The 27,884-nt window shown below is 47.0% G+C and overlaps 1 protein-coding gene across 2 annotated transcripts in view; it reads right to left on the bottom strand.

Moving 5' to 3' along the window:
- DPP7 (dipeptidyl peptidase 7) overlaps window positions 1-24,835 on the bottom strand; it is a 31,988-nt gene extending 7,153 nt beyond the window's left edge. For both annotated transcript variants that reach the window (XM_038155920.1, XM_038155921.1), the window contains exons 1-6: window positions 24,677-24,835; window positions 24,259-24,372; window positions 20,094-20,233; window positions 19,235-19,398; window positions 6,514-6,649; window positions 3,099-3,180 (exon numbers count right to left, since the gene is read on the bottom strand). In XM_038155920.1, the coding sequence (XP_038011848.1) occupies window positions 3,099-3,180; window positions 6,514-6,649; window positions 19,235-19,398; window positions 20,094-20,233; window positions 24,259-24,372; window positions 24,677-24,758 (718 nt within the window). In that variant the 5' untranslated portion in view covers window positions 24,759-24,835. The remainder of the gene's footprint in view (window positions 1-3,098; window positions 3,181-6,513; window positions 6,650-19,234; window positions 19,399-20,093; window positions 20,234-24,258; window positions 24,373-24,676) is intronic.
- Between the last annotated feature and the right edge of the window lie 3,049 nt (window positions 24,836-27,884).

Raw genomic sequence — 27,884 nt, 5'->3', positions numbered from 1 at the left:
GGGAAGAAAAAAAAAACCTAAAAAATTTGTTTTAAAAAGAAAACAAAAAACCCAACCCCAATAAACCAAACACCACCACCCCCGGGGGAAAAAAAAAAAAGAAAAAAAAGTGCAGCTTCCTGGGAGGAGGTTGCATCTGCAGTAAGAACTGCCAGATGAGAACAGTCCTAACAAAGGATTCTCAAGATCTCAAGACATGCCTTCAAACATCAGTGGGATGCAGAGATCAGCTGGAGTCACGAAATACATCTTTAAAGGCATTCCTTCAAGATGTACCCACACAGCTTTGCTTTTCTGCTGCGGAAAGCTGCTCCCTTCATTTTTATCCTCCACATTTTGGAGTCACCGATCCTGTCCCCAACCTGTTCTACAGCTGACCACTACAGCATGGCTGCTTTTGCTTGTAAACCCACGGCCTGGGACCTGACTTGGGATACACACTTGAGGGCTGAAGCCTTAAATATGACCACATTACCCACAGCTGCAGGAAGCATGGCCCCAGGCAAAGCTGGAAGAGCTTGACTAGTTAACAGTAACATTCTTCCTGCTGTGACCCAAAGCTAAAATGGAGTTTTGATCCTTGGGCTCTTCTGGCAGTTCCAGGACTAGCAGCAGCTGGGAGGCATACAGCTCCTGACACACAGCATGACAGACCAAGGCTCAAGACAGACCCAGAAGCCACTACATCTGTCCCAACACCACGCACAGCTTCCAGGAGATGCTGCATCAGCCCATGGCACCTGGTCCAGCCTACTTAGGAGCCATTGCAGAGGTCTCCACCAGTCTGTCTTAACTGTCCAAGACTGGAGATGGAAGGGACTTGGATGATTGCTTCAGGACCTAGACTGCCCTCCACATATTTCTCAGATCTGTCCAGTGAGCTGAGTCACACAGCTGTCATACCCACCAGAACAGCTCTTCATGGTGTAGATATTGAGGACAAGTATCTGGTGAAACATATGGCTTTACTAACTGTAAATACTATGTAAGTGGTTTTCACCTGCAAGTGGGTTTTGCACTTCAGTGCAGAAAAAATGGTTCCATTAACACTGTGCAAAGCTCCACAGAGCTACTTATGTGTGGTGTTACATTTTATTTTAATGGTGTGCTCTGTCTCACCCCTCAAAAATGTACGGTTTATTCCAAGCCTGTAATCCTCCCCTGAAGTATCATGTATCTGTAATCCCATTGGCCAAGGTCTTATTCCACGCCCACCTTGAATCTCCCTGTTAAGCTGTGCGAGGGAAACCAGGCTCTCTTTTGGCCCTTTTCTCCCTAGGCTTTTTATTTATTCTTTTTTTTTTTTAATGCTTCAGCTTCTCTTTATTGATGGACAGTTGTGCTCTCCCACCCCAGGGCCCATCAGAGTGTTGGGTGAGGGTGGGGCTCTGGGGTGGTGGGGGGACATGACTAACACAGGAGACAACGCTGCAAGGGGAGCACGGGAAGCTCTGTGCATGGGGCCAACACCCTTCTCCTGCCTCCATTCCCAAAACAGCCAGCTGAGAAAGACTGGATCTGCTTTCAATTGGGTCTGGAGAGGCGTGTAACCATTACAGGAGGGGGGAGTAGCAGCTTGCCTTGAGCAAGGAGGGGTCCAGCAGAACCATTCACCACACATTGCCTTTCCCCTTCCCCAAAACCCCACACCAGGGCCAAGGAAAGGGACATTTCACACTCTGAGGACAGTCACCAGGAAAGAGACTTCCAACAGCAAGCAGGAACCTCCTACACTGACTCCAACACACATCAAGGCAGGACTTTAACTACAGGGAGACTAAGCACTTCAAGTATATATTTTTTAGTGATTTAAGATCTCTTGCCCCCTGCTGCTGTTGTACTGGGTGATGTTTAGCAACCTACATCCACTCTAGGGACAAGGACAACAGCGCGAGCGTTAGCTGGTCTACTGCAAGGGGAGACAGAGGGCAGTGGGGTGGTGGGAGGGATGGGGGGCAGGGGAAGAAGGCCCAGTGGACGCTCAGGGTACGGGCACCACATGCATAGGGAAAGCAAGTTCCAGGAAGGGAAGGTTCTGGGAAGGTTCCGGGAAGGTTCCAGGAAGGGAAGGTTCCGGGAAGGGGAAGGGAAGAGAATGTTCCCGGAAGGGAAGGGAAGGTTCCGGGAAAGGAAGGTTCTGGAAAGGTTCCGGGAAGGGAAGGTTCCGGGAAGGGAAGGTTCTGGGAAGGGAAGGTTCTGGGAAGGAAAGGTTCCGGGAAGGTTCCGGGAAGGGAAGGTTCCGGGAAGGGAAGGTTCCGGGAAGGTTCCGGGAAGGGAAGGTTCCGGGAAGGGAAGGTTCCGGGAAGGGAAGGTTCCGGGAAGGGAAGGGAAGGTTCCGGGAAGGGAAGGTTCCGGGAAGGGAAGGTTCCGGGAAGGGAAGGGAAGGTTCCGGGAAGGGAAGGTTCCGGGAAGGGAAGGGAAGGTTCCGGGAAGGGAAGGTTCCGGGAAGGGAAGGTTCCGGGAAGGGAAGGGAAGGTTCTGGGAAGGGAAGGTTCCGGGAAGGGAAGGTTCCGGGAAGGGAAGGTTCCGGGAAGGTTCCGGGAAGGGAAGGGAAGGGAAGGGAAGGGAAGGGAAGGGAAGGGAAGGGGGAAGGGAAGGGAAGGGAAGGGAAGGGAAGGGAAGGGAAGGGAAGGGAAGGGAAGGGAAGGGAAGGGAAGGGAAGGAAGGGAAAGGGAAGGGAGAGCCTAGGGAGAAAGGGGCCAAAAGAGAGCCTGGTCTCCCTCGCATAGCTTAACAGGGAGATTCAAGGTGGGCGTGGAATAAGACTTTGGCCAATGGGACTATAGATACATGATACTTCAGGGGAGGATCACAGGCTTGGAATAAACCGTACATTTTTGAGGGGTGAGACAGAGCATACCATTTAAATAAAATGTAACACCACACTTATGTTTGAGTATTGGTTACCAATTTAATGCTAACTGAAACTGTTAATAAAAGAAAAAAATCAATTGTACAAGCAGAAAGAGGAAGCCATGTGGGCATCTGCACTGATTTATCTGAACAACTAGCTGAGGTAAAGCTGTTTCAACTTTTTCCCCCCCATGGCTGGGAATGCTGGCAGCCCTTGGGAGCCATCTGCAGGGCTCTCTTCTTACCTCCACTCAGGCATAGGTCCTTGATCTGTTGGAAGGCTTTACGGACAGCTTTGACACAGCCTAGGCTGGACTTCTGAAAATCCTGAAGGGACAGAAAAGATATGAGATGACAGTTTCCGACAGGAGATATTTAAGAGGCTGCAACAGAAAGAACTGCCAGAAAGGCCAGAAGATGACAGGGGTTACTGGCCTGCTGCTCAGCACCTCATTTGCATTTCCATGAGCAGTGACACAGGTGCTTTTGCCTTGTCCTTCAGAGAGTCAGCATGTCTCTGCAGAAGCCAACATACTGGACAGCTCAGGCCAAGCAGCAGCTGTGTCACCAGGTCTGGCTGGGATGACCTGTCAGACAGAACACTCTGCCCTTCATGAAGCATCAGGCTGAACGTAAAGCAGCAAGAGAATATGAAGCATGCCTCAGAGAGAGGGGCAGGCTGCAAAGTTCATAAGGGTTTTGGTTTTTTTAAACAAAGAGCAGAGTCCTTGAAACTCCACTTTGCCCGTGAGAAGGAGTCATGGGAGAAGTCAGTTATGCATTGGGAGTACAAGACCAAGATCTGCTTTTCTTCTTAAGCCTGCTAGTGGCCTGCCAAATGACCATGTTCTTTTTCTTGGGAAAACCATTACTGATCCTGAAAAAGCACTTTAAGCTAGGTTTGAAGAGCTGTGGCTGGTTATGGTGGATCAAGTTGTTTCTGTGATTGAAGGCCCTAGGAACTAAAACTCATTCTCCTCTCTCAATTTGTAAGGCAGATTAGATCTGCTGGCAACCAGTGTTTTGTAACAAGAAGAATTTTTAGGGTTCTTCTCAGGTTTCTTTACCCTGCTAGAGCAAGGTAAGTAACCACAAATCACTAGCTAGGCATTTTTCTTATAAAGACCCACCCTCAATTAAAAAATAGATTTGGCACCTTTCTTTTCTTCTTAATTCTGCCTTTGTCTGATTTATGTTTAAATAAATAATATTGGAGTTTTCCACAGTTTATCTGGGCATCCCTTTAGGAGTTCCAAAAATCCTTCCTTCTGGATGTGCTTATTGATCTTCACCTGCTAATGGCTCTAACTGGAGTGTGTGGATGGTTTGGCCTGGGACAGAGGAGCAGGTCTGCTCTGGCTGCTGTGATGGCTGAGCTCTCCTCTAGGCACTGCTGGGCTGCTGCCAAGCACTGCCGGGCATAAGGACCCTTACAGACCAGAAACAGTTCAGCTTAGCAGAGGCAGGAGGAATTGCAGCCATTCCATGTGCCTTCACTGGGATTAACAGCTCTCACGTGTGTTCTTAGCAAGAAGAACAATCAGATTTCAGATGCATAAATTGCAAATCAGAGCAACCTCCACACTGAAGATGGAAGGGAGTACTTTGAAACCACATAGTGCTTGCTTAAGAGCTCAGCCCAGAGCTTAGTTTACTACTGCAGAAAAAATAGATTTTTAAATTAGTTGGGAAGATTTTTTTCACATCCTAAGTTTGAGGGTGTGTAATGACTCCCAGCATATTCACAGCTGAAGCAAGATGAGGATGCAGAAAAGAAATTAGTTTCAACCAGGGAAGAATTCTCACTGCACGGCCTGTTAACTGACTAAATTGAAAGGAATAAGATGAATGTGTCCCTACAAACAGACTCTGAATCTGCTTGTAGATAGGGCCAAGGACTTATAAATAGGGAAGTAACAGAAGAAACTACCAGTTGTAGAAAATGTTACTAATTGACATGGACCATTGCTCAGCCAAGGCCATGTTAAATTCCTGAACTTGGATAAAAAGAACAAAGGCTTAATAGAATTATGAATAGTGTTTTGCTATATAAAAGAAAAAAAAAAAAGGAGGGGTGCACAGAAAAGGGGGACATAGAGTAGGTGATTTGGGAAGACTGAACCTTCCAAGTATCTCAGCCAATGGGGAAAGGAAGAGGGTGATGTGTCCAGGAAATGAGGATAGAAAGGGGGCTGCGTCCCCCAACCACTTGAAAGAGCCCATGGGAAATGCCTCATGGCCTCTCCCTTTATTCGAATAAAATTACAGGACTCCTCTGTCTCCTTTTTGGACATAAACCTCTGGTGCTATGAATTTTTCCACACAAAATGGTATTACATTTTTTGTTTGAAAATGTATAACTCTAAGACAAGATGTCTATTATTCTTTTATAAACTTAGGAGTTTCAAATGTGTTTATTTTCATATAATAGTCTCTTCTTTATACTTACTGGTAAAGCTATCTGTTGTGTAAATCTCTGCACAGAAACAACTTGTTTATGTATATAAATAAGAACAAAAAGACCACAAGTTACATACGCAGGTGTGGTCCTTGAAGTGGAGAATAACAGCAGAGTAACACAAGAATGACAAGAATGTGTCAACAAAGATGAATTACCTCCAGACCAGAGGGATGGGAAGAAGAATGCTAAGGTGGCCCAAAGGTAACCTAAGACTAAGCAGCAAGGTAAAAATCACCCTGAGACATCTCACATGCTAATGTCAGACTACCCTGGTATAGTGAACTGACACTGACTGGAGCATGTGCAGAAAAGCACTGGTTAAGTTGACCAGTGAACAAGTTCTGTGCAACTTCTTTGTTGTAACTTGTATAAAAGCCTGCAAACACCCCAAAAAGAGGTGGCAGCTTAATGAACTATAGCCTAGCAATAATTCTGGGCAGAAAAGCATGAAAGGCCTCAGCTCTGTGTGCTCATTGGCTCCTGCACCAGGCACAGACCTCAGTCCCAACTGAGGGACAACAAATGGAGTTCATACTAAGCCATCTGTGTCATCCAGATCTAGAAATTAATGTCAAAAAAGAGGCATAACAGACACCATCACAAGATTTCAGTACAACCAGCTAGTACATTTTTTTCCTTATAAGACAAATCAAAGTCAGTTCTAACACCAACTTTTCATGGCCTTAAATTGCAAAAGCCACATTTAAATTTTAGTTTAAAAGTGATCCCAAGACACCTTGCACATTTTTAGTTATGAAGATTTCCAAGTTCTTCACTGAAATGCAATCACCTTGGGCTAAGGAGATGCTGTGAATCGTTGGTACCAATACAGCATTTTGGGAGATGATTTGAAAAATAAATTATCCAAAAGGGGTTCAGCCAGGCACAAGGGAAAAATTTCAGGCTGTAATATAGTCAAGCCACTAGAAAAGGGAAAGTCAATTCTTAGTGGTACTAAAGGTACTGGCACGGAGTTGTGCTTCTTGGAGCAGCACCTTTGAACCCTGAGCTGCCCAAGCAGAGGCAGTGCTCAGCCTTCCTGCAGCTACTGCTTTTCCTTTCAGGTTGCCATTTAATTGCACTCCCTGCTTAGCAGTGATGTCATGAAGACAGATATCTATTTAAACATCTAGAAAAGAAAAAAGAAACAGCATTCCTAAAGGAAGAAAATACTGCTCCTGAAAAGAGATGCTACTTACTGCTGTGACATCCCTGAAGAACTGGGTGGGGTCTCCAAGCCCAGCCACAGACAGCAGAGGAGCACTGGCAGCTAATGCTCCCGCCACGACATTTGGGTATTTCATCCTCAGGTAGGCGCTCAGCATTCCACCATAGCTACCAAAGAGAGACAAGAGTTATTTCCTTTAACAGACAACTTATACTGTAATAACTCAGAAGTTCAGGCCAACATTTACAGGCTCACCTAAACCAAGGTAACAATAAACTCATGGATATCTGTGATGCCTCATGTTTTCACACATGCTCTGTGGTATGCATGATGTTCATGGGTACCTATGATGCTTTGTGCCTCATTCTCATGTTGATCCAGTTATGGCCAATGAGCAGCATAGAGTGCTCTTACTGGCCTTTCTCCAAATGCTCACACCAGCTCTGGTGGGAACACAGCAGCTCAGTTTGCTTCTGTAGACAAATGTAAATCCTGCCTCAGTATTTAACTTTGCACCATCCTGAGCATGTCCCGATAGCTTCACAGCAGAGCAAAGCAGGGTTTGAGTGAAGCACTCACTGTTCAAAGAGAGAAGACACACTGTACATTTTGCATGCAGAATGACAAGAACTAGTTAGAACTAGTCAGAACTTTGCCAGGGTTTTGGCAAAGGGTGTCCATGAACATGGCAGAACAGGCAGCCCTCTCGACTCCTGGAAAGTGGAGGCTGTCCTCCCTAGGCACCCCAAATAACAGCTGCATAGTTGATCAGCACAGATACAGGGAAGGGGAAAAGTTAACAAATGCAACAAGAAAAGTCAAAACTACCTTGGTAGCTTCAGTGACAGGGTGACAGTCTACACATGGATCAAAAGCTGCTGGATAGACCCAGGATTACAGAAGTCATTAATTTGCTGATGGTTGCAGAGTTCCTCTGAAGCCATTGGGGTGGCAAATGACATCCCCAAAGCACAGATTAAACCTGGTCTAACTCCAAGCTTAAAAGCATTCAATCTCCCTCTGCACCACCTCAAGTGGTTCAGTAAATACCGTTCCCACAACACCCATGTTTAAAGCAATTTGCATTTCTCTAGCCCTGGAGACAGGCACTACCTGAAACCGGCTGCAAGTAATTTCAGGTTGATCTGGCAAAGTTATAAGCACCAGAAGTGGTCTGTTTTTTCTCTCCCAGGAAATGCTGTGCTTCTCCAGCACTGCCACATTTCAGTGTTCTTCATTTGGGTTTAGTGTGTTCAGGGCTGCTGCAGGCTGAGCACTCAATTACACACAGAGAGCTGTGGTCTAACATGCAGCCAGCTAGGAGGTTTTGCTGAATCCCTCTCCCATCTTCCTATCCCAGGACAGCTTCTGGGCCTTCCTACTCTAGCTACTGTCCTGATAATCACAATATAAACCTCCGCGAGATCAACAGTTCAGTCACCACACTGCAACCAGCTGAAGGCTTAATGATAACTATCATACCAAATGCTTATTAGCTCACTGCAATTGAATTCAAAGCCCTGCACTTCTGGAAGACTTTTCGAAGGAAGCACCCCTCTACTGCAAGAGAGGGGATCCATCAAGAAACAAGGACATCACATCCACCCAGCTGCAGCACAGAGAGCACTCTGAGAAAGGACTGCTGCAAGGAACCAAAGAGCAGCAGAGCAGAATTATGAAAAGGCCTACAATGAAAATGGCTGGATGCTGCTAAAGAGGCTGTGTTAAATAAAAAGCTGTGTGGCCCCTTGAAAGAATATTTTATCAATTATTAGTTTCCTGTGTTTCCAATGTAAAATGTTCTGATCTTGCAGGAGGAATTTCTCATTTTCATGGAGTTATAGAACATGCTGAGCTAAAAGAGACCCAACATGATCACTAAGCCTAACTCCTGGCCCTATGCAGGACACTCCAAGTATCCCACCCTGTGCCTGGAAGTGTTGACCACACTCTTCTCGAACTCAAACAGGCTTGGTGTATGACCACTTCCCTGGGGAGCCTGTTTCAGTGTTCAAACACTCTCTGGGTGAAAAACACTTTCTTGATATGCAATCTAAACTTTCCTTGACATAGATTCATGCTGTTTTCCTGACTCCTGTCACTGGTCACTAGTGAAGAGATCAGTGCTATCCCTCCACAGGATATTGAAGAGGGCAGTGAGGGTTTTCCTCAGTTTCATCCAGGCTGAACAAACCAAGTGATTTTAGTCACTCCTCATAAGGCCTCCCCTTCAGACCCTTCCCCATCTTCATGGCCTTCCTTTGGACACTCTCTAATAGCCTAATGTATTTACACATTTACATTGTGGTGCCCTAAACATGGTGACGCCACCTCAGTGCAGAGCACTGTGGGATAACTGCCACCCTGACTCAGCCAGCAATGCTGGGCCTCATGGCCCCTAGGACATGGTTGGCCCTCCTGGCTGCCAGGGCACTACTGACTCACATCCAATACACCACTGGACCCCCAGGTCCCTTCCCACAGCTGCTTTCCAGCCTCTCATTCCCCACTCCATACACACAGCCATTGTTGCACCATCCTAGGTGAAAAACCAAGCACTTGCGGTTGGGAAACTTCATACAGTTGGTGACTGTCCATCTCTCTGACTTACTGAGGTCTCTCTGCAGAGCCTCCCTGCCTTCAAGGGAGTCAACGGCTCTTCCCAGTTTAGTGTTGTTGGCAAACTGACTTAGTATTCCTTCAAGTCCTGCATCTAGGTCGTTAATAAAGATGTAGAAGAGAAGAGGGCTGAGGATGGAGCCCTACAGAATCCCACTAGTGACTGGACACCAGCCTGGTGTTACCCCAGACATTAACTCTTTGTGCCAACCAGTGAGCCAGTTGCTCACCCATCATATGCTGGACATTTTGCCCAGAAATATCTTTGGAACAGGTAGCATCAAAAGGTTTGATCAAGTCCAAAATTGTAGCAGGCGGAGGCCCTGCAAACCTGCCTTGGCGTTCAGAGGCCTAGGACAGGCAAAATGCTGAGTCATGATGACTGGACCATAGGAGCCCCTCTCTCCTGCTCTCAGACCCTTGCTTATCTCTCTGTAAGGCTGTAGGTCACTTTCCTTTAACCCTTACCACTGGACAATTCTCGATCCTCCTTTGCCCTATATAAACCCCTGTTTCTGCCCGGCTCATTAGAGAAGAGCTGTCACTGAACCCCTTTGCAGAAAGAAAATAAAGGATATCGCTGCAGAATATTTCACACAGCCTCTCTCCTGTCGTCTTTTCCTGGTCTTCCGAATGCCTGCTGCATGCCCCAGCCGAGCCTAGCAAGCCCAAGAGCTGAAATCACTGATGAGCTAAAAATCACTAAAGCTGAATATCACTAAAGGCTTGCTAAGGCGCAGGCTGGAGGCGCTGCTAGAGCTTGGGCGGGCCTGCTCTCCTCCAAGCTGAGCTATCCGGCTTTGATGCAGCTCCTGGGTACACCCTGTAGCCCAGTCAGCAGCATTAAAATTTGGCACACCGAACCGGGACGAAAACCCCTGAAGACATAAGGCCTCCGTTTTAGAAGGACTGCTTCAGAGGGGCTCTCAGTCGACCCTCACTTTGACAGCTGGACGAGTGCCCGAGGAGACTGAGACGGCAAGACCACCTACCAGCAGACCCTAGACCCACATCTGGCTGAAAAAATGTAAGTTTTAAAAAACAGCCTTTCTTGTGCACAAAAAATTTTTCTTGGGTCCCTTTTTAGTTTTTTTTTCTTTTTTTTCTCTTTTTTCTGCTGGTAGGGAATGGGAAAAATGGGATCAAAACTTAGTACAAGATCCCAGGATAAAAAGAGAGAAATATATTTACTAATCCTAGAAATCCTATCCGCTAACAACTTTTCTTTTTCTAAAGGTTATCTTTCAAAATCTAATCTGAAAAAGTTTATAACATGGATAATCCTCCAGTTCCATGATGTTACTGAAGACACCATAACTCTAGACTCTTTTTGGGATCAGGTTGGGTTTAGACTCTTTCTCTCACAGTCCAAACAGAATTTATCTGTAGCCCATTTCATACCTATATTTCATATTATAACAAAAGCCGTAGAGAAAGTTAACAAAAACCCCTCTCTTACTAACACCTCAGGGAAAGACAGAGAGACAACCTTATCTCCCTCACCAGACCCTTCAAATGCAAATTGTGCTGATAAGCTCTCACTTACAGCCTCTCCTTCCCTGGGTCCTAATGCTGTTTCTGCTCCCAACTCATAACCAACCCCTCTGTCAGAAACTGCAAATACAAACCTTGAGCCGCTTTCCCCTACCCTTCCCACCGCGCCTGCGGGGTCCGCACGGTCCACCCTCCCCCCACCTTCCCCTCCGGACGCGGCAGGCATGAATCCCGTTCTGTCGATTGTGCAACCCGCGGCATCTTGTGTGCACCCCCCCCCCCCCCCCCCCCCCCGTGGCCCCCTCTACCTCTGCGATCGCTCCCTCCTCCCCTGCCGCTGTCCCTGCCCTCCTTGCCGGTCCCTCAAACACAGCTCCCACCCCTGCTGCCACCCCCCCCCCCCCCCCCCCCCCCCCAACCCCTGCCTGCATCCCTGCCCCCAGCCCTGCCAGCATCCTTCCCCCTACCGATCCCGGTCCCTTAGTCCCAGCTATCTCTGCCCCGAGCTGTGCCGCAGCAGGAGGTCTCCCTGTCTGCCCGCCGCCGCAGTTCAGCGAACCACGCTGTATCCGCAGCAGCCCCCCCAACCACAACGCCCCCCCGCACCTCCCTTGCCCCCATACCCCAGTTTTCCAACCGCCCACCCACCCTCAGTGCCCCTTGCACGGAACCTCCGAAACCCCCCACAGTACCACCCCACTCCCCCATGTGCCTCAATCCTGTGTGTGCTGTGCTACCCGAGTTGCTGCCATCCCAGCACAACCGTGTGCTTCTTCAAATCCCCCCCAGTGCCAAAAAGCTCTGACAAAGCCTGCTCCAACACGACATAAAAAGCATGGTCGCTCTCCCTCTCATTCCTCCTCCTCCTCCTCGGACAGCAGTGACAGTGACTCTGATTCTGATACACAGTACATTGATGCATGGGCTCTGATTAAACTGGAAGCTGCAAAGGCAGGGGATTGGGAAATTGCACAGAGAATTCCTGCCTTCCCAGTAGATTATAAAAAGGGAAAAAGAGGCTACTACTCGAAAGACCTGGGAACCTATCTCAAATAAGGAATTCATACAGCTAAGAAACATAGCTAAAGAACATGGCTGAAGCTCACATATATTTAGAAATTTCCTAGAAGCCACGTTCTCAGCACATATCTTCGTACCCCACAATATTAAGAATATAGCCCACTGCCTCCTTTCCCCAGCAGAATATATGTTATGGGAAAGGCATTGGAAAAAACAATTGAAAACATTATCAGATTCATATGCTAAAAATGCTGATAGGCCAGATTTTACAGTCCAACAGCTAGCTGGGGAAGGGGGTTTACAGAAACCTAATGATCAGGCTGACACCTTACCTGAGGAAGCATTGCAAAACTTGGCTATGGCAGCAAAAACCTCCTTACTTCTTACCCCAGATGATTCCATTCCTTCCCAACATTTTTCTAATATTAAACAAGGAGTTGATGAAAGCTTTATCAAATTTGTGGATAGAGTAAAAGATGCTCTAGAAAAACAAATAGAGAGCACAGAGGCAAGAAAAGAACTGTTGTGTAAACTTGTCATGAGTAATGCTAATGAAAAATGTAAAACAATTCTGAGGGCTCTACCCTTGGACACAGAACCTACCATAGAGCAAATGCTGGAAAGCTGCACACGTCAGTTGTCCAGTGAAAATACAGTGGCCGAAGAAGTTACTAAGGGTACTGCTGAAGGAGTTTCTGGTGCATATGCAGTTAAGGCCTCTAAAGACCAGGCTCGCTGCCTGTACTGTGGAGATTTGACAAATTTTATGAGGGACTGTCCAGACAGGCCGCCTGCCCGATACCCCGGCAACACCTACCGAAGGCCCCAGAACCAGCCACGCTACCAGCCGTATTCGGGAAACGGGTCTCGGAGCCCAGTGGAGCCCCGGGCTATGACAACAAATCAAAGGCCATCCAGACCCATCCACGCACCACCCTGGGAGATTCCAGAACACCTGAAGAGGGTCCAACACACGAAGCGATACCAATGGGAACAAGGCGCCAGCTGGTAACCGCTCTGTCCACTGACTTTAAAAATAAAGATGTTTATCGTGTTCCCACAGGCAAACGTGGGCCAAAAGGCGGTCCTTCTAACATCTTAATTATAGGTGACACTCTCCATAGCCCAAAGAAGATCTTTGTTGTTCCAGAGGTGCAAACAGTGCACTCAGGACAAGAAATCTTTGTCCAGGTGTACTGCACGGACTTACCATATTTTCTTTCAAAGGGAACTCTAATTGCACAGGCTTTTCTACTCCCAAAGAATCACAGGGAGCAGCTTCCTCTCAACCCTACAGCAATGTGGGCACAAGTTGTGGGAACAAGTAAGCCTACCATCGAGTGTGGTCTCACCTGCAGAGGAGAAAAGTTCCACCTGCCAGGGATGCTGGACACCGGTGCTGACGTGACCCATCATTGCTCGCTCAGAGTGGCCAGCACCCTGGGATCTACAGCCAGTGCCAGGCATGATTTCAGGGATCGGTGGAGCCACAGTGTCCATGCGGAGCAAGAACAACGTCCTCGTCGAAGGGCCTGAAGGCAAGCTGGCAACCATCCGCCCATTCGTGGTAAAGGCCCCCATCACCCTCTGGGGAAGAGACGTTCTATCCCAATGGGGGGCTTCCCTATGTATTCCCAGTCAGGATTTCTAACTGGGGCCACTGAGGAGCGTACACTGCCGGATACTCCTCGGCTCACCTGGAAATGCCATGACCTGATCTGGATCAAGCAGTGGCCCCTTTCTGAAGAAAAGCTGCGTGCACTACAAGCTCTCGTGGAAGAACAGCTAACCAAAGGCCACATCGTTGAGACCACTAGCCCTTGGAACTCTCTAGTCTTCGTACTGAAAAAGCCTGGAATGGACAGGTGGAGGCTCCTCCACGACCTTCGCAAAATCAACGAAGTCATTGAGGACATGGGTCCCTTACAGCCTGGCCTGCCCTCCCCATTGATGCTGCCTAGAGACTGGACACTTGCTATCACAGACATTAAAGACCGTTTCTTCAGCATACCTCTGCATCCTCTGGACGCTCCACGGTTTGCCTTCTCCATGCCCTCTCTTAACAGAGAGGCTCCACTTAAAAGATAATCATTGGCGTTTCCTACCTCAAGGATTTAAGAACAGTCCTACTATATGCCAGTGATATGTTGCTCATATCGTGTCTCCTGTTTGTAACCAATTCCCAGATGCAATCATCCACCACCATATGGATGACATCCTGGTTTGTGCATCAGAAAAAGCTTACCTGGACAAAACAGTTAAAAAGACTATAGAAACCATAGAAAAGGCAGGATTCGAGATCCGTGAGGACAAAATACAGTACACCAACCCATGGACTTACCTTGGCTTCCAGATCCGGGAAAGGACCATCGTACCCCAGCAGCTCACCATCCGAGACAACCTAAAAACCCTGAGGGACTTACACAGCCTGTGTGGATCCATTAACTGGGTGCGTCCCCTGCTAGGAATCACAACAGAGGACCTCGCTCCCCTGTTCAACCTTCTCCGTGGCCACGAGGATCTGGACTCTCCATGCGCTCTCACAACAGAGGCCCGAGATGCCATCACCAAGGTCCAAGAAGCCCTGTCTTCACGCAAAGCCCATCGCTTTGAGCCCAGCCTGCCCTTCCAGTTCGTCATTTTGGGAAAAGCACCTTGGTTCTATGGACTGATTTTCCAGTGGGACACTCAACTTCGAGACCCTTTGCTGATCCTGGAGTGGATCTTTACAAATAACCAACCTAAAAAGACAATTATCACCTTCCAAGAAATCATGGCACATCTAATAAAAAAGGCTAGATCTCGCCTCCACTCTCTTGCAGGGTGTGAGTTCACATGCATATACTTGGCACTGACCACTGGGGACCTGGAGCATTTGCTTCAGACCAATGAAAGTCTCCAGTTTGCCTTAGATGGCTATACAGGCCAAATTTCAGTTCATATCCCAAAACACAAACTTTTTAATTGGGATGTGACCTTTCATCTGACCCCAAAATTAGTCCAAAGCAGGACTCCTCTCAAAACTCTAACCATCTTTACAGATGGCTCAGGGTCATCCCACAAGTCGGTAATGACATGGAAAGACCCTAACACCCAAAAATGGGAATCTGATATTGAAATAGTGGAGGGTTCTCCACAGATTGCAGAGTTAGCAGCTGTTGTCAGAGCCTTTGAGAAATTCAAAGATAAACCCTTTAATTTGGTCACAGATTCAGCTCATGTTGCTGGTATAGCTATGAGAGCAGAACATGCTCTTCTCAAAGACCTTTCCAATCCAAAGTTACACCAATTGATTTCTGCATTAACACGCCTAATTTCCAACAGAAAGCAACCCTATCATATAATGCATGTGAGGTCACATACCGACCTCCCAGGTATCATCACAGAAGGGAACAGGAAAGCGGATGCATTAGCCATGGCAGTAGAGACTGCTAATGTCCCTAACATCTTTGCCCAGGCAAAGTTGTCACATGCATTTTTTCATCAGAACGTACCTGCCCCTATCAGAATGTTCAAGCTTTCAAAAGAGCAGGCAAAAGCTATTGTTGCCACATGCCCGAGCTGTCAAAACTACCAGATACCATCCATGGGGACGGGAGTCAATCCCCGAGGTCTGAACAGCTGCCAGCTGTGGCAGACAGATGTAACTCACTTCACACCCTTTGGAAGGTCAAAATACGTGCATGTATCGGTCGACACATTTTCAGGAGCAGTGTTTGCATCATCACATACAGGAGAAACTGCACAGCACACCATAAAGCACTTCCTCCTTGCCTTCGCTACCCTGGGAGTACCAAAGGAGATCAAAACAGACAACGGACCTGCCTATACCTCTCGTAAGCTAAAACAGTTCTTCAGTGAGTGGGGAATAGAACACAAGACAGGCATACCTGCAAACCCCACAGGACAATCCATCGTAGAAAGGACACATCAAACCCTCAAAAGAGTCCTCAATCAGTAGCAAGGAGAAACAAGAGCCGTATCTCCAGATGAAGGACTTTGCAAAGCTCTCTATGTCATCAACTTCCTAAACTGTACAACATCAGAGCCTGACCCACCAATACTTTGGCACTTTGCAAATACCACCCAAGCAAAGCTCACTGAGAAACCACCTGTGCTGGTGAAGGACCCAGAAACACATCAAATCACAGGCCCTTTCCAACTGATTACTTGGGGAAGAGGGTATGTGTGTGTTCTACTACCATCAGGTCTGAGATGGTACCCAGGAAAAAACATCAAACCATACCTAGGCACTGCGAACACTACCTCTACAAACACGGACAAGAATCCTCCTGAGTCAAACACAAGTCCTCCTCAAAATCAAACAAGTTCTGCCTGGAGACGAAGACGTCTCCGAATCTCCACATGCATAGGGGACGACCGTCCCACCACGCGATAGCAGACAGAATAGAGAGCTGAATAACATTCTGCTGCATTTAGCCAGAAGTTAGATATAGCCTGAACACAAAATTGTTCTCTGAATTTTATGTTTCTACCCCTCTATACCCTAAAAACCCTATTATTCCCTTTTCTCATCCCTTATCAAAAAACCTATACCCACTACCCCATCCTTAGCTTATTAGAGGAAAAAAGAAAAAAGAAAAAAGAAAAAAGGGGGGGGGGAAGGAACAAGGGAGAAAACCCTAACCCTCTCACCATAACAAATATAACAAAACAAATTTTGCTTATATTCCCTATCAGAAGCCCCATTCCTGTCCAAAGATGAAAAATATCTCCGTTCGTGCTGTCCTTACTGCTGCTTGGATGCTCTTCACCGTACCGTATGCCATCGGTTGGATTAGCCCACAGCCTAGCCATAATGTTTGGGTAACCTTAGCAAAAACATTAAAACAGGATAACATGTGCTTATCCATGGGAAGAGTTGATAACTCACTTTCCACAAGTCTAGTAGTGTAGGAAAGACAATCTGTGCTGTTCTTGTGAGCCAGTGAAGGCTTCCTAAAGATAAGGAAAGCCCCATATCTCTCCTGAAGAAGGCACCAAGGTTGTCACCATGGGAACATGATGAAGGAGAGAAAGTTAAGAGATACAGACTCTAGCTAGCTCACAGAATGACGTTGCTCCTTGTCCGCCTATTAAGAACTTCGTTTCTTTTCTACTACCAATGGGCAATGTATGTATGTGTTAAGTAAATGTAAATATCTTGGAGAACTATAAAAGTAACCGGTTACTCTAATAAACGCCCTTTATGAACCCTTCTGATGGAGTCGTGGTACTTGCGCCGTGTCGCCCTGTATAGCGACACAGTAGGAATTCGCTTCGCAGCCGATGACTGGCCCGTCTATAACACAGAGCTCCTCCGCACCACAGGTAAGAGACCCAACCTGGTAGATACTTGGGACAAGTGGACAAAAATGCTGCCCAATGCTCTAGAGGAACCCTAAGAATTGGACCTGCTGGGGTCCTCCAAGGCAACATACTGCGTCAAATTTTACTTTGGACGCCCGAAAAATAATTGGCCAGAAATTGATCAGACCAAAAACACATATCAAAAAGACATATCATCCATTAACAAAGCTTATAACCCTCCCGATTGGTGTAATTACACTGCTCGTGTGATCTCTGTGTCCTCTCTCAATCCCAAAGTATTGCCCAGGGGAACGTTTCTCATCTGTGGTGACAAGAGTGTGGGCTGGGATTCCCTCTTGACTCCAGGGAGGTCCCTGTACCCTCGGGAGACTTTCTACTCTCGCTCCAAATATCACCTTGTTACACAATTGGAAAAAAGAAAGTGAATCAAAATGCCACAAAAGGTCCTACACAGAATTTGATGAAAATTGCGATCCCAGATTATACAACTGGAACAAACCAAAAAAGATTGCTGTCTCCCTATTCCTACCATGGGTAGCTGCAGCCAAGGCCCTCGGTGAAATAAATCACCTCGGGTGCTGGCTCAGTAAGCAGGCCAATGCTACATCTGCAGCCCTGAGCAATCTCTTAAAGGAAGAAGAAGCCACAAGACATGCATCACTCCAAAATCGAGCAGCGATTGACTTCCTGCTGCTGGCCCACGGACACGGCTGCGAAGACTTCGAAGGAATGTGCCTGTTTGTGAGGTGACCATCCTCATCCTGCAACAGGCCAATGTTATTCCTACATTGCCTTTAATAATTAATGTACTTAAAAAAACTCTTTCTATCATTCTCCAGTTTTGGCAGTTTCAACTCCAATTAAGCTTTAATCACATGAATTTTCTCCCTATAGTGGGGAGCAGTGTCTCTGTATTCTTCTCATGTCACTTGACCTTGCTTCCACTGGGCATACAACCTCCTTTTTCATCTTTTCCAAGAGAAGATCCCTGTTCAGCCAACCTAGCCTTCTGCCTTACCTGCCTGACTTTCAACATTTGGGAATTGCTACTCCTTTGCCCTTAACAGGTGATATTTAAAAAGTAACCAACACAGATGGACCCCATCACCTACAAAAACATTTTCCCAGGGGATTTTACTCAATAATTCCCTGAGCAGCCTGAAGCCTGCTGAAGTCTCTCTTCACGGCCAGAGTTGAGATTTTGCTGGAACTTTTCCTCCTGTCAAAAGACATTTTAAACTCGATGGCTTCATGGTTGCAGTGGCCAGAACAGCCACCAACCCCCACTTTGCTCACAAAATACTCTCTGTTGACAAGCAGTAGATCAAGAAGGGTATCTTTCCAATTCTGCTCTTTTTAAAACAGTGCCATAAAGTTGTCATCTGGGTTTTTCAGGGAATCTTCTGGCCTAGATTGTACTGCGTGATTCTCCCAGTTGATTTCTGGCAAGCCAAAGTCCCCCATAAGGACAAGGGAAGTTGACTTGATAGCATCCTTAGTTCCTTAAAGAATAATTTGTTTGCGCCATCATCCTGTCTGGGAGATCCAAAGTAGATTCCCACAGTGACATCTGCATTATTTATTTGTCCTTTGATTCTTACCCAGGGGCTTTCAACTGTGCCATTGCCAACTGGGAGCTCCAGACATTCTATCCCTTCCACTACATACAATGCCATTGCCTCACCTCTTCTGCCCTATCCCTCCTGAAGAGCCTGTAACCATTCAACAGGGCACTCTAGTCACAGGACTTGTCCTACCAGACTTCACTTTTGCTATTGGTGCCAAATTTCTGGGCTTGGGCCTAAGCTTTGAGCTCCTCTTGTTTGTTCCTTATGCTGTACGCATTAGTGTAGAAACATTTCAGGTGAGGTTCATTGTAGCCAACACCTCGTGAAAGCAGATTGAGGGACCCCATTAGTGCTTGTTTCCTCAGGTTTTGGCACACCATCCCATTGCTTATGACTGGCAATGCTGCTCTTTTCCCTTTACCCTTTCCAAGCTATTTTTTTTCTGCAGCTTTGGATGATTCAGACATTGAAGAAGCTTAGAAACATCCAGTCAGGGGTGCTTCTCCAAAGCAACCACAAATGGAGACTAATTCCTGATGGGAAAGAAGAGTGGGACCTGGTGATGAGCTCATGGGAGCTGAGGCACAGGCACATCTGCTCTCAATAGGATAGCTTAAAGCTCTGCATTGAGAACTTTCTTGAGAGCAAAAGAGATCTACAGCAGCATAACTTTTGCTGGAAAAGGATGCAGAGAAGGGAAGGAGTCCACACAACACTTACCTGCCTCCAAAAGCGATGACAGGGCAGTCTGCAGCACCAAACTGCTGCTTAAGCTCAGTAATGAGCACGGCATAGTCAGCAAGGGCTTGTTCCACGGTGAGCAGAGCAGTCTTCTTCAACTGTGTCGACTCAAGTCCAAAGGGAAGAGACTTCCCATAGTACCTCTGAAACGAAAGAGATACACTATGGCAATGCTCCTATGGGTCTTCTCTACTTTCACCACAGAGCTGGGCTAAGTGTGCACTAATTTGAAGAGATAACAGAGTATGAGACGTCCTCTAACTTGTCCATAACTGAGGAAGTGCTTTGTCTCCTGCACCTGATACACAGACACTTTCAGGACAGATCACGGAGTGGATGGCCAGGACATTACAGCTGCTTCAGTGGGTGCCAAGTGAGTTCTCAGCGTGTGTATCTCTCCCGAAGTTCCAGCTACAAAAGGGAACAGGATAATCTCTTCATGCCTAAAATGACAGATAGTAGATTTAATAGTGTAGGAAAGGTTGGCTTGGGACTTTGCAAGGTAGAGAGATTAAATATTATCCAAACAAAGTATCTCTTTACTCCAATACGGAGTTTAAGGCTTGTAGAAACTGCTTACAAAAGCAAATCATTCATGGCATAGGCTGTACTGAAACAGCAATCTGTATCCTGGAGTGCTGGGAGGCATAGTAAAAAATTACTCAAAAGCCATGATTACAAAAAGAAGATCTGCTGTTATGGGGAGAAAGCTTATAACAGGTCTGACTCAGCTCCACAGGAATAACTGGTACCACTATTCCAGACCTGCAGAAAGCTGAATTTGGTAACACTGAAGAGAACAGGACTCTAAAGGATGCATAATGACTAAAATACTCACATGTTCAGCAAAAATGACAAGTGCTTGCTGTTCCTCTGCTAATTCAAATATGAAGTCAGAGTTCTGAGCAAAAGTCCAGATGTCACCTTCATTGCCAGTATAGAAAAAGATGGGTCCAAATCCTTTCTTCCAGAACTTTGCTGAGGCAATTGAAAGAAATAAATTAAAAATTAAAATTAAAAAAAAAAAAAAACAACAAAACCCACAAAAAACCACTTAATACTCCCCAAAACACAACAAAGAATATGTGCATGAAATGAGTCAATTTTTGGTTTTGGGCAGGAGGTTAACAAGGAAGAACTCTGTGAGCAGGCTGATTCCTGAGACCTGATCTGGGACACAAAGTGTTAGAAAGGCCAGGCTCCAGAAATCTCTCATTTGGGTGGGGGTAAATAAGAGCTTCCATAAGATCACTACATGGCCTGAAAATTTCACTTCTGCCTGAAAATACCTAAAATCTCAAGTTCTGCAAGTCCTTTGCAGACAGTTGCCCCCCAAAAGAGTGATTTCCCATTTATATACCCTTTTTAGCCCAAATCACTCCAAAACATTTGCACAGCTAAATTTTCACACAAAACTGACATTAGGGAATTGCCTGCATCTTTCTGATACTCCTGCTGTGAGGTATAAAGTTGTAAATTACATATCATAGGATGGTTTGAGTTGGGGGGGACCCTCAAAGACCATCCAGTTCAAACCCCCTGCCAGGGGCTGAGACACCTCCAACTAGACCAGGCTGCTCCAAGCCCTGTGCAACCTGGCCTTGAACACTTCCAGGGATGGGGCAGCCACAGCTTCTCTCGGCAGTCTGGGCCAGGGCCTCACCACTCCCACAGAATGTCTTCCTTATGTCCAATCCAAATTCACCATTTGTCAACTGCAAACCATTGCCCCATGTCCTATCACTACTGGCTTTGGTAAAAAGCTATGCCCCCTGTTTATTCACAAATGTTCTTTAAGTACTGGAAGGCCACAATAAGGTTTGCCCAGAGCCTTTTCTTCTCCAGGCTGAACAAACCCACTTTCCCAACCTGTCTCCAGAGCAGAGGGGCTCCAGCTGTCACGAGACAAGGGAAAGCTTCAGACAAGCCCTGCCTTAGCCTCAAATTTTGGCAACATTTTAAATTTAAGGAATCACTCTGGCTCACAGTTCTAATGACAGCAAATCAGATCTACTAATAAAAATGAATTACTTATTAAATAGACAAGAGATAACAGACAAAAGATATTAACCAGAACTACTCACTACACAGTATAAAACTAAAGAACTACTAGTCAATAACAGTAAACCATAGAAGGTATCTGTATTAAAACTGGCAAAAGAAATAGTATTGATTAGGAGTGAAATGTAATTTACCACCAAAATGGCAATAACTTCACTCAACCCCTGGGGAGTAACCGTGAAGCAGATGTCCCTGCTCACAGGAGAAACTCTACACATTTCCAGAAAATATATATATATTAGCAGATTTCTGCTTTGTGAAGCAGAATCTATAGAAGATTCTGCTTTTGTGAAAGTTTGGGGTGGCTTTTATAGTTACAAAGTGAATGGCTATCAGTCAGTCAAAATCCAGCTTATCTGGTCAGATCTCATGTCAACAGTAAGGTATCAATTGGCAGTTGGGAAATACCAGACCAGTGTTAACCTATGGGCCCAAAAAACTCACAATAACACAACTTGTCCTGTTTGAGTTACCTGACTGGCTAACAAACAACAGATAAGCTCTTGGGAGAGGGCGAGATGCTCTGCTACACCAGCTCTCAGATCATCGCTGGGGCTTCCTCTGGACTCACTCCAGCAGCTCCACACCCTTCTTGTGTTGAGGTCCCTGGGCCTGGAGGCAGTTCTACTGGTGGAGTCCCGGTAGAATTGCCTCCCTCTACCTGAGCAGAGGGACAGAATCCCCCCACACTGTGGGGAGGAGCCCAGGATATGCTGATATATGTTATATATGTAACACACATGCATATGTGTGTGTGTGTATATATATGATGATATATGAAGATGATGTGCTTCATCCTCAGATCACTTTATAACTGAAGGCAAATCGAGTCTGGCAGGACAAGCTGAGCTGTGATGCTAACACTGGCTTATCTCACAAACAGTCACTCTAATGCTTGCCAACTTTAACAAACATTTGATTTTAGCTTAGTGATAAACTGCACAGGAATTAAGAGGGATAATAAATAGTTTTCTTCAATGACAAACCTCAGACCGTCAGTTAAGTGTTGATTTCAACACATCATCCAAAGAGACTCTGCACAGCAGTTGTCCCATGGATGTTGCTGTCACATGAGGCTGTTTCCATGAACAGAGAGGCCCAAGTTTAATTCTTGGCATTCTCAGCATAGAATTGACAAAGCCAGATTTAGCTTGAAATGGGATTTGAAACCTTTTATTAGAGAAACTGTTCCTCTTCATTACCAAAGAGGCCACTTGACTATGATGCATTTGCTTTGGATATTGGGTAGGTAACTGGAGTGCTCAGTGCTTTCCTCTGGCTCTTCTCCTCATGTACTTCATGGCCCCTGGAGTAAACAACCATCACAGGTTTGGTAAAAAACCAAACCAGATGGGCTCCTTAGAAAGGTATCTATTTTTTGATTGAAATCCTGGGGAATTGCTAGCTAAACTCCAGAGTATCAGATTCTGTGTTGTGAAATTAGTTTTTGTTTTCTTGCTGATAATCTGAAAAGTCTCACATTGTACAAAAACAACCAAAAACAAACAGTAGAGGGAAATGGAATTACAGGAATTTTGAGTAAGAAACTCTCTATAAACCAGCAGAACTGCACTGATAATATTTTACTCCTCACAAATCTTATTCAGCTCTGCCCAGGACTCACAGATAAAACATAACGCTTTAAAAGAAAACAAATAGAAGTTGCACAATGCTTTAAACCATGTAATTCCAACATACTGCTCAAAAAGGGCCACCTAATTAGTGAAATCGCAGCCTTCGGTATGCTCTCAAAATTCACTGCTGTGTCCTTCTATTTGGGTTGAAGTGACACATGAATTTATGTCTGGTGAAATACACAATTTGGCACAGGTGCTGAACAAGCTGCAGAGCAACAGGCGATGTGAAGATGAGCTGGAGCATCTGAAGACCCCAATGCAGCTGGGAGACAGCAGCAGGTGGGCATGAAGCTGGGCAGTGCTCACGTCTGTTGCTATTCCCAAGGCTACCTTTCCTCTCTTCCTGCAATTTGCTCCCCAATTCCTCTGCATAGGCAGGGCTGAAAAACATCTGACACTGGTTACGGAAACTGCTGTATTTTTAGTCACCTGTTGTTTAAAAAGGCCTTTTCTCTTTTACTGTCAGTGACCCAAAAGTAAGACACAGCTGGCTTCTTGCTGGCAATGCTCATTGTTTCACATGGATTAAGCTATCTACAGTTGCAGGATTTTAAATAATGCAAACCTCTGACCCAAGAGGAATTACCTTTACTCCTAAAAATGATCGGTACAGAGTGCAACATTTCAGTCACTATTTGTTTTTCCTGATGCATTCAGAACACTCAACTAAATACACTTGTAAGAGATGCTGGCATCAACTGAAGACATACACACAGAGCCAGCTCTAGTGCAAGCCTAACACAGCTCCTGCTTCTAGTCTACTCTTGCTCCAGAGAGGTCAGTCCCCACAATCACCTCTGCACCACACAGCCAGAACAGAAGGCAAGGAGTGAATTCCAGACTGGTTTGTTCTGGAAAGGACCTTAAAGCTCGTCCACTTCCACCCCTCTGCCACGGGCAGGGACACCTTCCACTACCCCAGGGCGCTCCAAACCCTGCCCAACCTGGCCTTGGACACTTCTAGGGATGGGGTAGCCACAGCTCCTCTGCATAACCTGTGCCAGGGCCTCCCCACCCTCACAGGGAAGAATTTCTTCCTAATATGCAGTCTAAACCTATTCTCAATTTAAAGCCAGGCCCCCTTGTTGTATAGGTACATGCCTTTGTAAAAAGTGGATGAAAAGGAAAAGGAGAGGAGGATATAGACAAAGCTGGGGAATGCTTGGCTAATACAGGGTTGGCCCGTGGCTAACACTGATTCGTGGCTGCCGAGAGCTCTAGCTCCTACTTTACATCGGAACAGAGGCAGTTAAAGCTTAAGCAGAAAGGAATCCAGCCCGAAGCCACAGCACCCACGGGACCTACCCGACACCAGGTACCGCTGCGGGAAGGTCTCGTTGCCGCAGGTCTCGAAGCTGAAGTGGTCCCGCACCTGCGGAAAGAACCGCTCCTCCAGGCCGGGCCACACGACCCGGGCAGCTGGAGGGGGCATCATCAGCACAGGGGAAACCGACAACAGGCGCTGTCACCCGGTACAGCACAACCCAGCCTGGGAACTGGGACCCGGGGAGCTCGGAGCGTCCTCCCGGTGCTCCCCAGGCTGGCTGAGGGCTCCGGTCCAGCAAGGCTAGTTCGGAGTCCTGCCCAGGGCCTGGAAAAGCTAGTAGAGGATCCCGTCCATAGGAGGGCCGGGGCTCTGGCCGAGGAAGGAGGAGGTCAGGCAGAGGAGTCCGGCCCGAGGAGCAGGGGGCACAGGCAGAAGGGTCCAGCCCGAAACACCCACCGGGAGCGGCGCGGGCGGACGGCAACGGCGGCGGCGGGAGGAGCAGCAGCAGCAGTGCTGAGAGCAGCAGCACCGACTCCATAGCAGCCGCTCCGCCTGCACCGCGCAGCGAGCGCTGCCGCGCAGGCACCGGTCACGTGACCCACTGCTCCGGGATCATGTGGTGACCCAGCGTCCCTTCACATGACCACGCGAGCGCCACAGCCGGCGGCTCGACCCGGCGGCTTCACTACTCAACGGGCCGGGCCGGGCCGCGCCGCGCCTCGCCTCCTTACTCCCCTGGGGGTGGAGGGGGCCGCGCCGCCGTGTACTGCGGAGGCTAAAAAGGCAGGAGATGTGGGAAGCTACTTCTGTAATTTGCACCTCTGGTAAAGGTTACCTGGCTACTCCATCCTGTGTACACTCAGGTCAGAGCTAGGAGAAGAGAACATCTCCTCCCCGATCAGGTGTTTGTTGTGGTCTCTCCCAAGCACAGGTTCGTGCCGTTGCATAAAAAGCAAGACCAGGGAGCTGAGCCAGCTGAGAAGGAGATATGCTTTTCTTCTGTTGAATTAATTTTCTGAGGGATTGGTCTTCGGGTCTGGCTCACAAGAGTCCGTCCAGAGCCCCGTGCCAGCCCAAGAGGGAAGGCAGGGGCAGCTGAAGCAGCGGAAGGTGAGGCCGTGCCTTCAAGCAACAGCTGGATTTCTTCAGGGTTGTGGAATTTGTGTAGCCCAAGAGAACACTATGGGACAGGTCTCTTGTTTTGATTCACTCTAACGCTGAGCTAAGAGCCCCCTCAGAGACGGACTCGTTGAGGTGGGTATTTGCTTTATTTGGTGCCGGGTACGTGGGGAAGTGCTCCTCCTAACACACTCAGCACTTTTATACAGCACAATATATGGCTAAATTTAATGCACATTCATTACATTCCTTGGGATTGGAGTGGTGGTACAAATTTCTTCTTAGAAATCATTAATATCATTAGCATATGTGATGCGCAAGCACAGTGTACTCTGGTGGTCTCACTGAGGAGGGCTCTGAGTCTTCCTCAGTGGTTGTTCTAATGAAGGCTGGTAGTCTTCCTCACTTTGCACTTTAAAGCTTTCTTTCTGAAGCACGTGCAGTCCTCTGCTGGCTGGTTCAGCATTTTCTGCTGATAATAGGTTTTGTTCCTCTTACCTTGACAAAGTGCATTCTGTGTCTCTTATCTTGACAATGCTAAGGTGCAACCTGCTTCTTAGGCTTGTGATTAATATTTGCTGACTCTTAATAGTTAACTCATGCTTACATGAGTTAACTATTGATCAACTTCTTTCACTTTGAGTGAGATTATGATGAGAAAGGCTGCAATATCTGACTGAGAGAAACTTTGGTTTGGCATGGTGGTCATCAGGAGAAAGGTTTGACCTTGTCTTTTGCTGTTGCTGTCCCTGTAAAGTGCTGGGTGAATGTTTCCAGGGCTGTGCTAGCTGCTGCCTTGAGCCAGAGCTCAGACTGATGGCACTGGAGGGACAGAGAAGCCATGTTCCTGTGGAGTGCTGGGAGCTGGGAGTGGCATAGCGCTGAGCCTTGTGTTTGGGAGGCATCATGCAGGTTTGTGCCAGCCAGGTGACCAAGCGGTAACATAAATCCATGCACAGGCTTGTCAAAAACTGCACAAAGTGGTGTTACAGCACCAGCCTCCCGAAAAGATTCTTCAGGAGGTCAGGTTTGAAGGCATTGTAACAATGACATGGCAGTTCACTAAGGAGTGATGTGACTGCACTGCTCAGTAGGGCAAGCTGCTGCAGGAAGCTGGGCCTATGCTGCACAGAGCCTGTCCAGCATGAGACTTGCTCTGTTTGCCACCCCTGCTCTCTGGACCAACACTGTTCAGAGGTAGTGGACTGTGGACCCTGCATCCTCAGAAGTGCCATGGTCTGTGCTCCGTGGTGCACCAAATCTGACAGTGGCACTTGGTTGCAGACTGTTGCCAGGACCTGCAGCACTATGCTTTAGGCAGGAGTAGGCACACATTAAAGGGACCACCTGGCAGCTGTGTAGCCTGAGGAGGGTGTCAGTGAGTGCTGGTGAGGGGCTCTGCCCCTCCAAAATTAAACTTTCACTGTTGGCTTATCTTAATGCACTTTTGGCAAGTGTCCATTGCTTCGAATTTACTCTGAAAATAATGCCTCGTCGTGTTGTTTGGGAGTAGGATATGGTTGGGCCATACATGAGAGATTCAGTTCAACTTTGCTGTTGTGTTTTGCAGGAGAATGGCAGATCCATCTCTGAGTAAGATTCTGAGATACCAAAAGCTAGGAGTAATTTTTCTAATGGGAAAATGGGAACTTGCCTGTGGGCAGGAGTGAGTGGGCTGGTGTTGACAGAGGGGCGGTGCCTGCCAGGAGTGGCTCTTTGGGCAGAGCAGCCAGTAAGCACCATATTATGCAGGCGGAAGTAAGGCCAGAATCTTCCTGCACATGCTACCCCTACAAGAGTGTGGCAGGACATCCCCCCTAACCACAGAAGATCTTATCTGTAGCTAGTGTGTCAGCTCTGGATACTCTTTCCTCCACATTACGTGATGAGATAACCCAGGCCAGCTCACAAGCTAGTGAGTTAGTTCTCTCTCTGGCACCAAGAGTAGAACTCCCAATAAACAACTGGGCATGAGAACAGATGTGGGGAGATAAGCTAGAAATTCCTGACTGAAAGACACTACTTTTACAACTATAAAAGCTACACAATTTTTTGTGGAGGTAGAAACCTCCTACATGCTCCCTGGAAATGTGCAGGGACTTCTCTCTGGAGTTTGGACACAAATTCCATGGTTACTTTGCTGGGAATTGAGAGGAAGAATTTGATGTGCACTCCATTATTGTGGAGGATCAGGAACGAGACATCACGCCATGATCAATGTGATCAAGTGAAGCGGATTTATTGCAAAAAGCAAGCTATATTTTTACTGTGTTCTACTGTTCACGCCTCAAGCTAATACACGATTGGTTAAATCCTTCTGTGCATGCATTTTAAGCTTTCAGTTACTTTTAGTTAGTTTTTCCTCTTCATGCATCTCGCTGCAGTTTTCTTGTCTGCCTGTCTCATCCTGAACCATCTGCTGCTGAGCGTGTTCTTCTTTTTTCATGTTCTTCAAGGGCATTGTGACCTTACTCAGTTTCTGTGAAGACTGGATTGTGCATATATGTCCTTTGTCCTGCAAGAAACCCTCAACACTCCATCATCC

This window comes from Motacilla alba, chromosome 17 (genome assembly GCF_015832195.1).
Source record: "Motacilla alba alba isolate MOTALB_02 chromosome 17, Motacilla_alba_V1.0_pri, whole genome shotgun sequence".
NCBI classification, from domain to species: Eukaryota; Metazoa; Chordata; class Aves; order Passeriformes; family Motacillidae; genus Motacilla; species Motacilla alba.
Note: the sequence above shows the minus strand (reverse complement) of the source record. Positions and strands in the feature narration are given on the sequence as shown.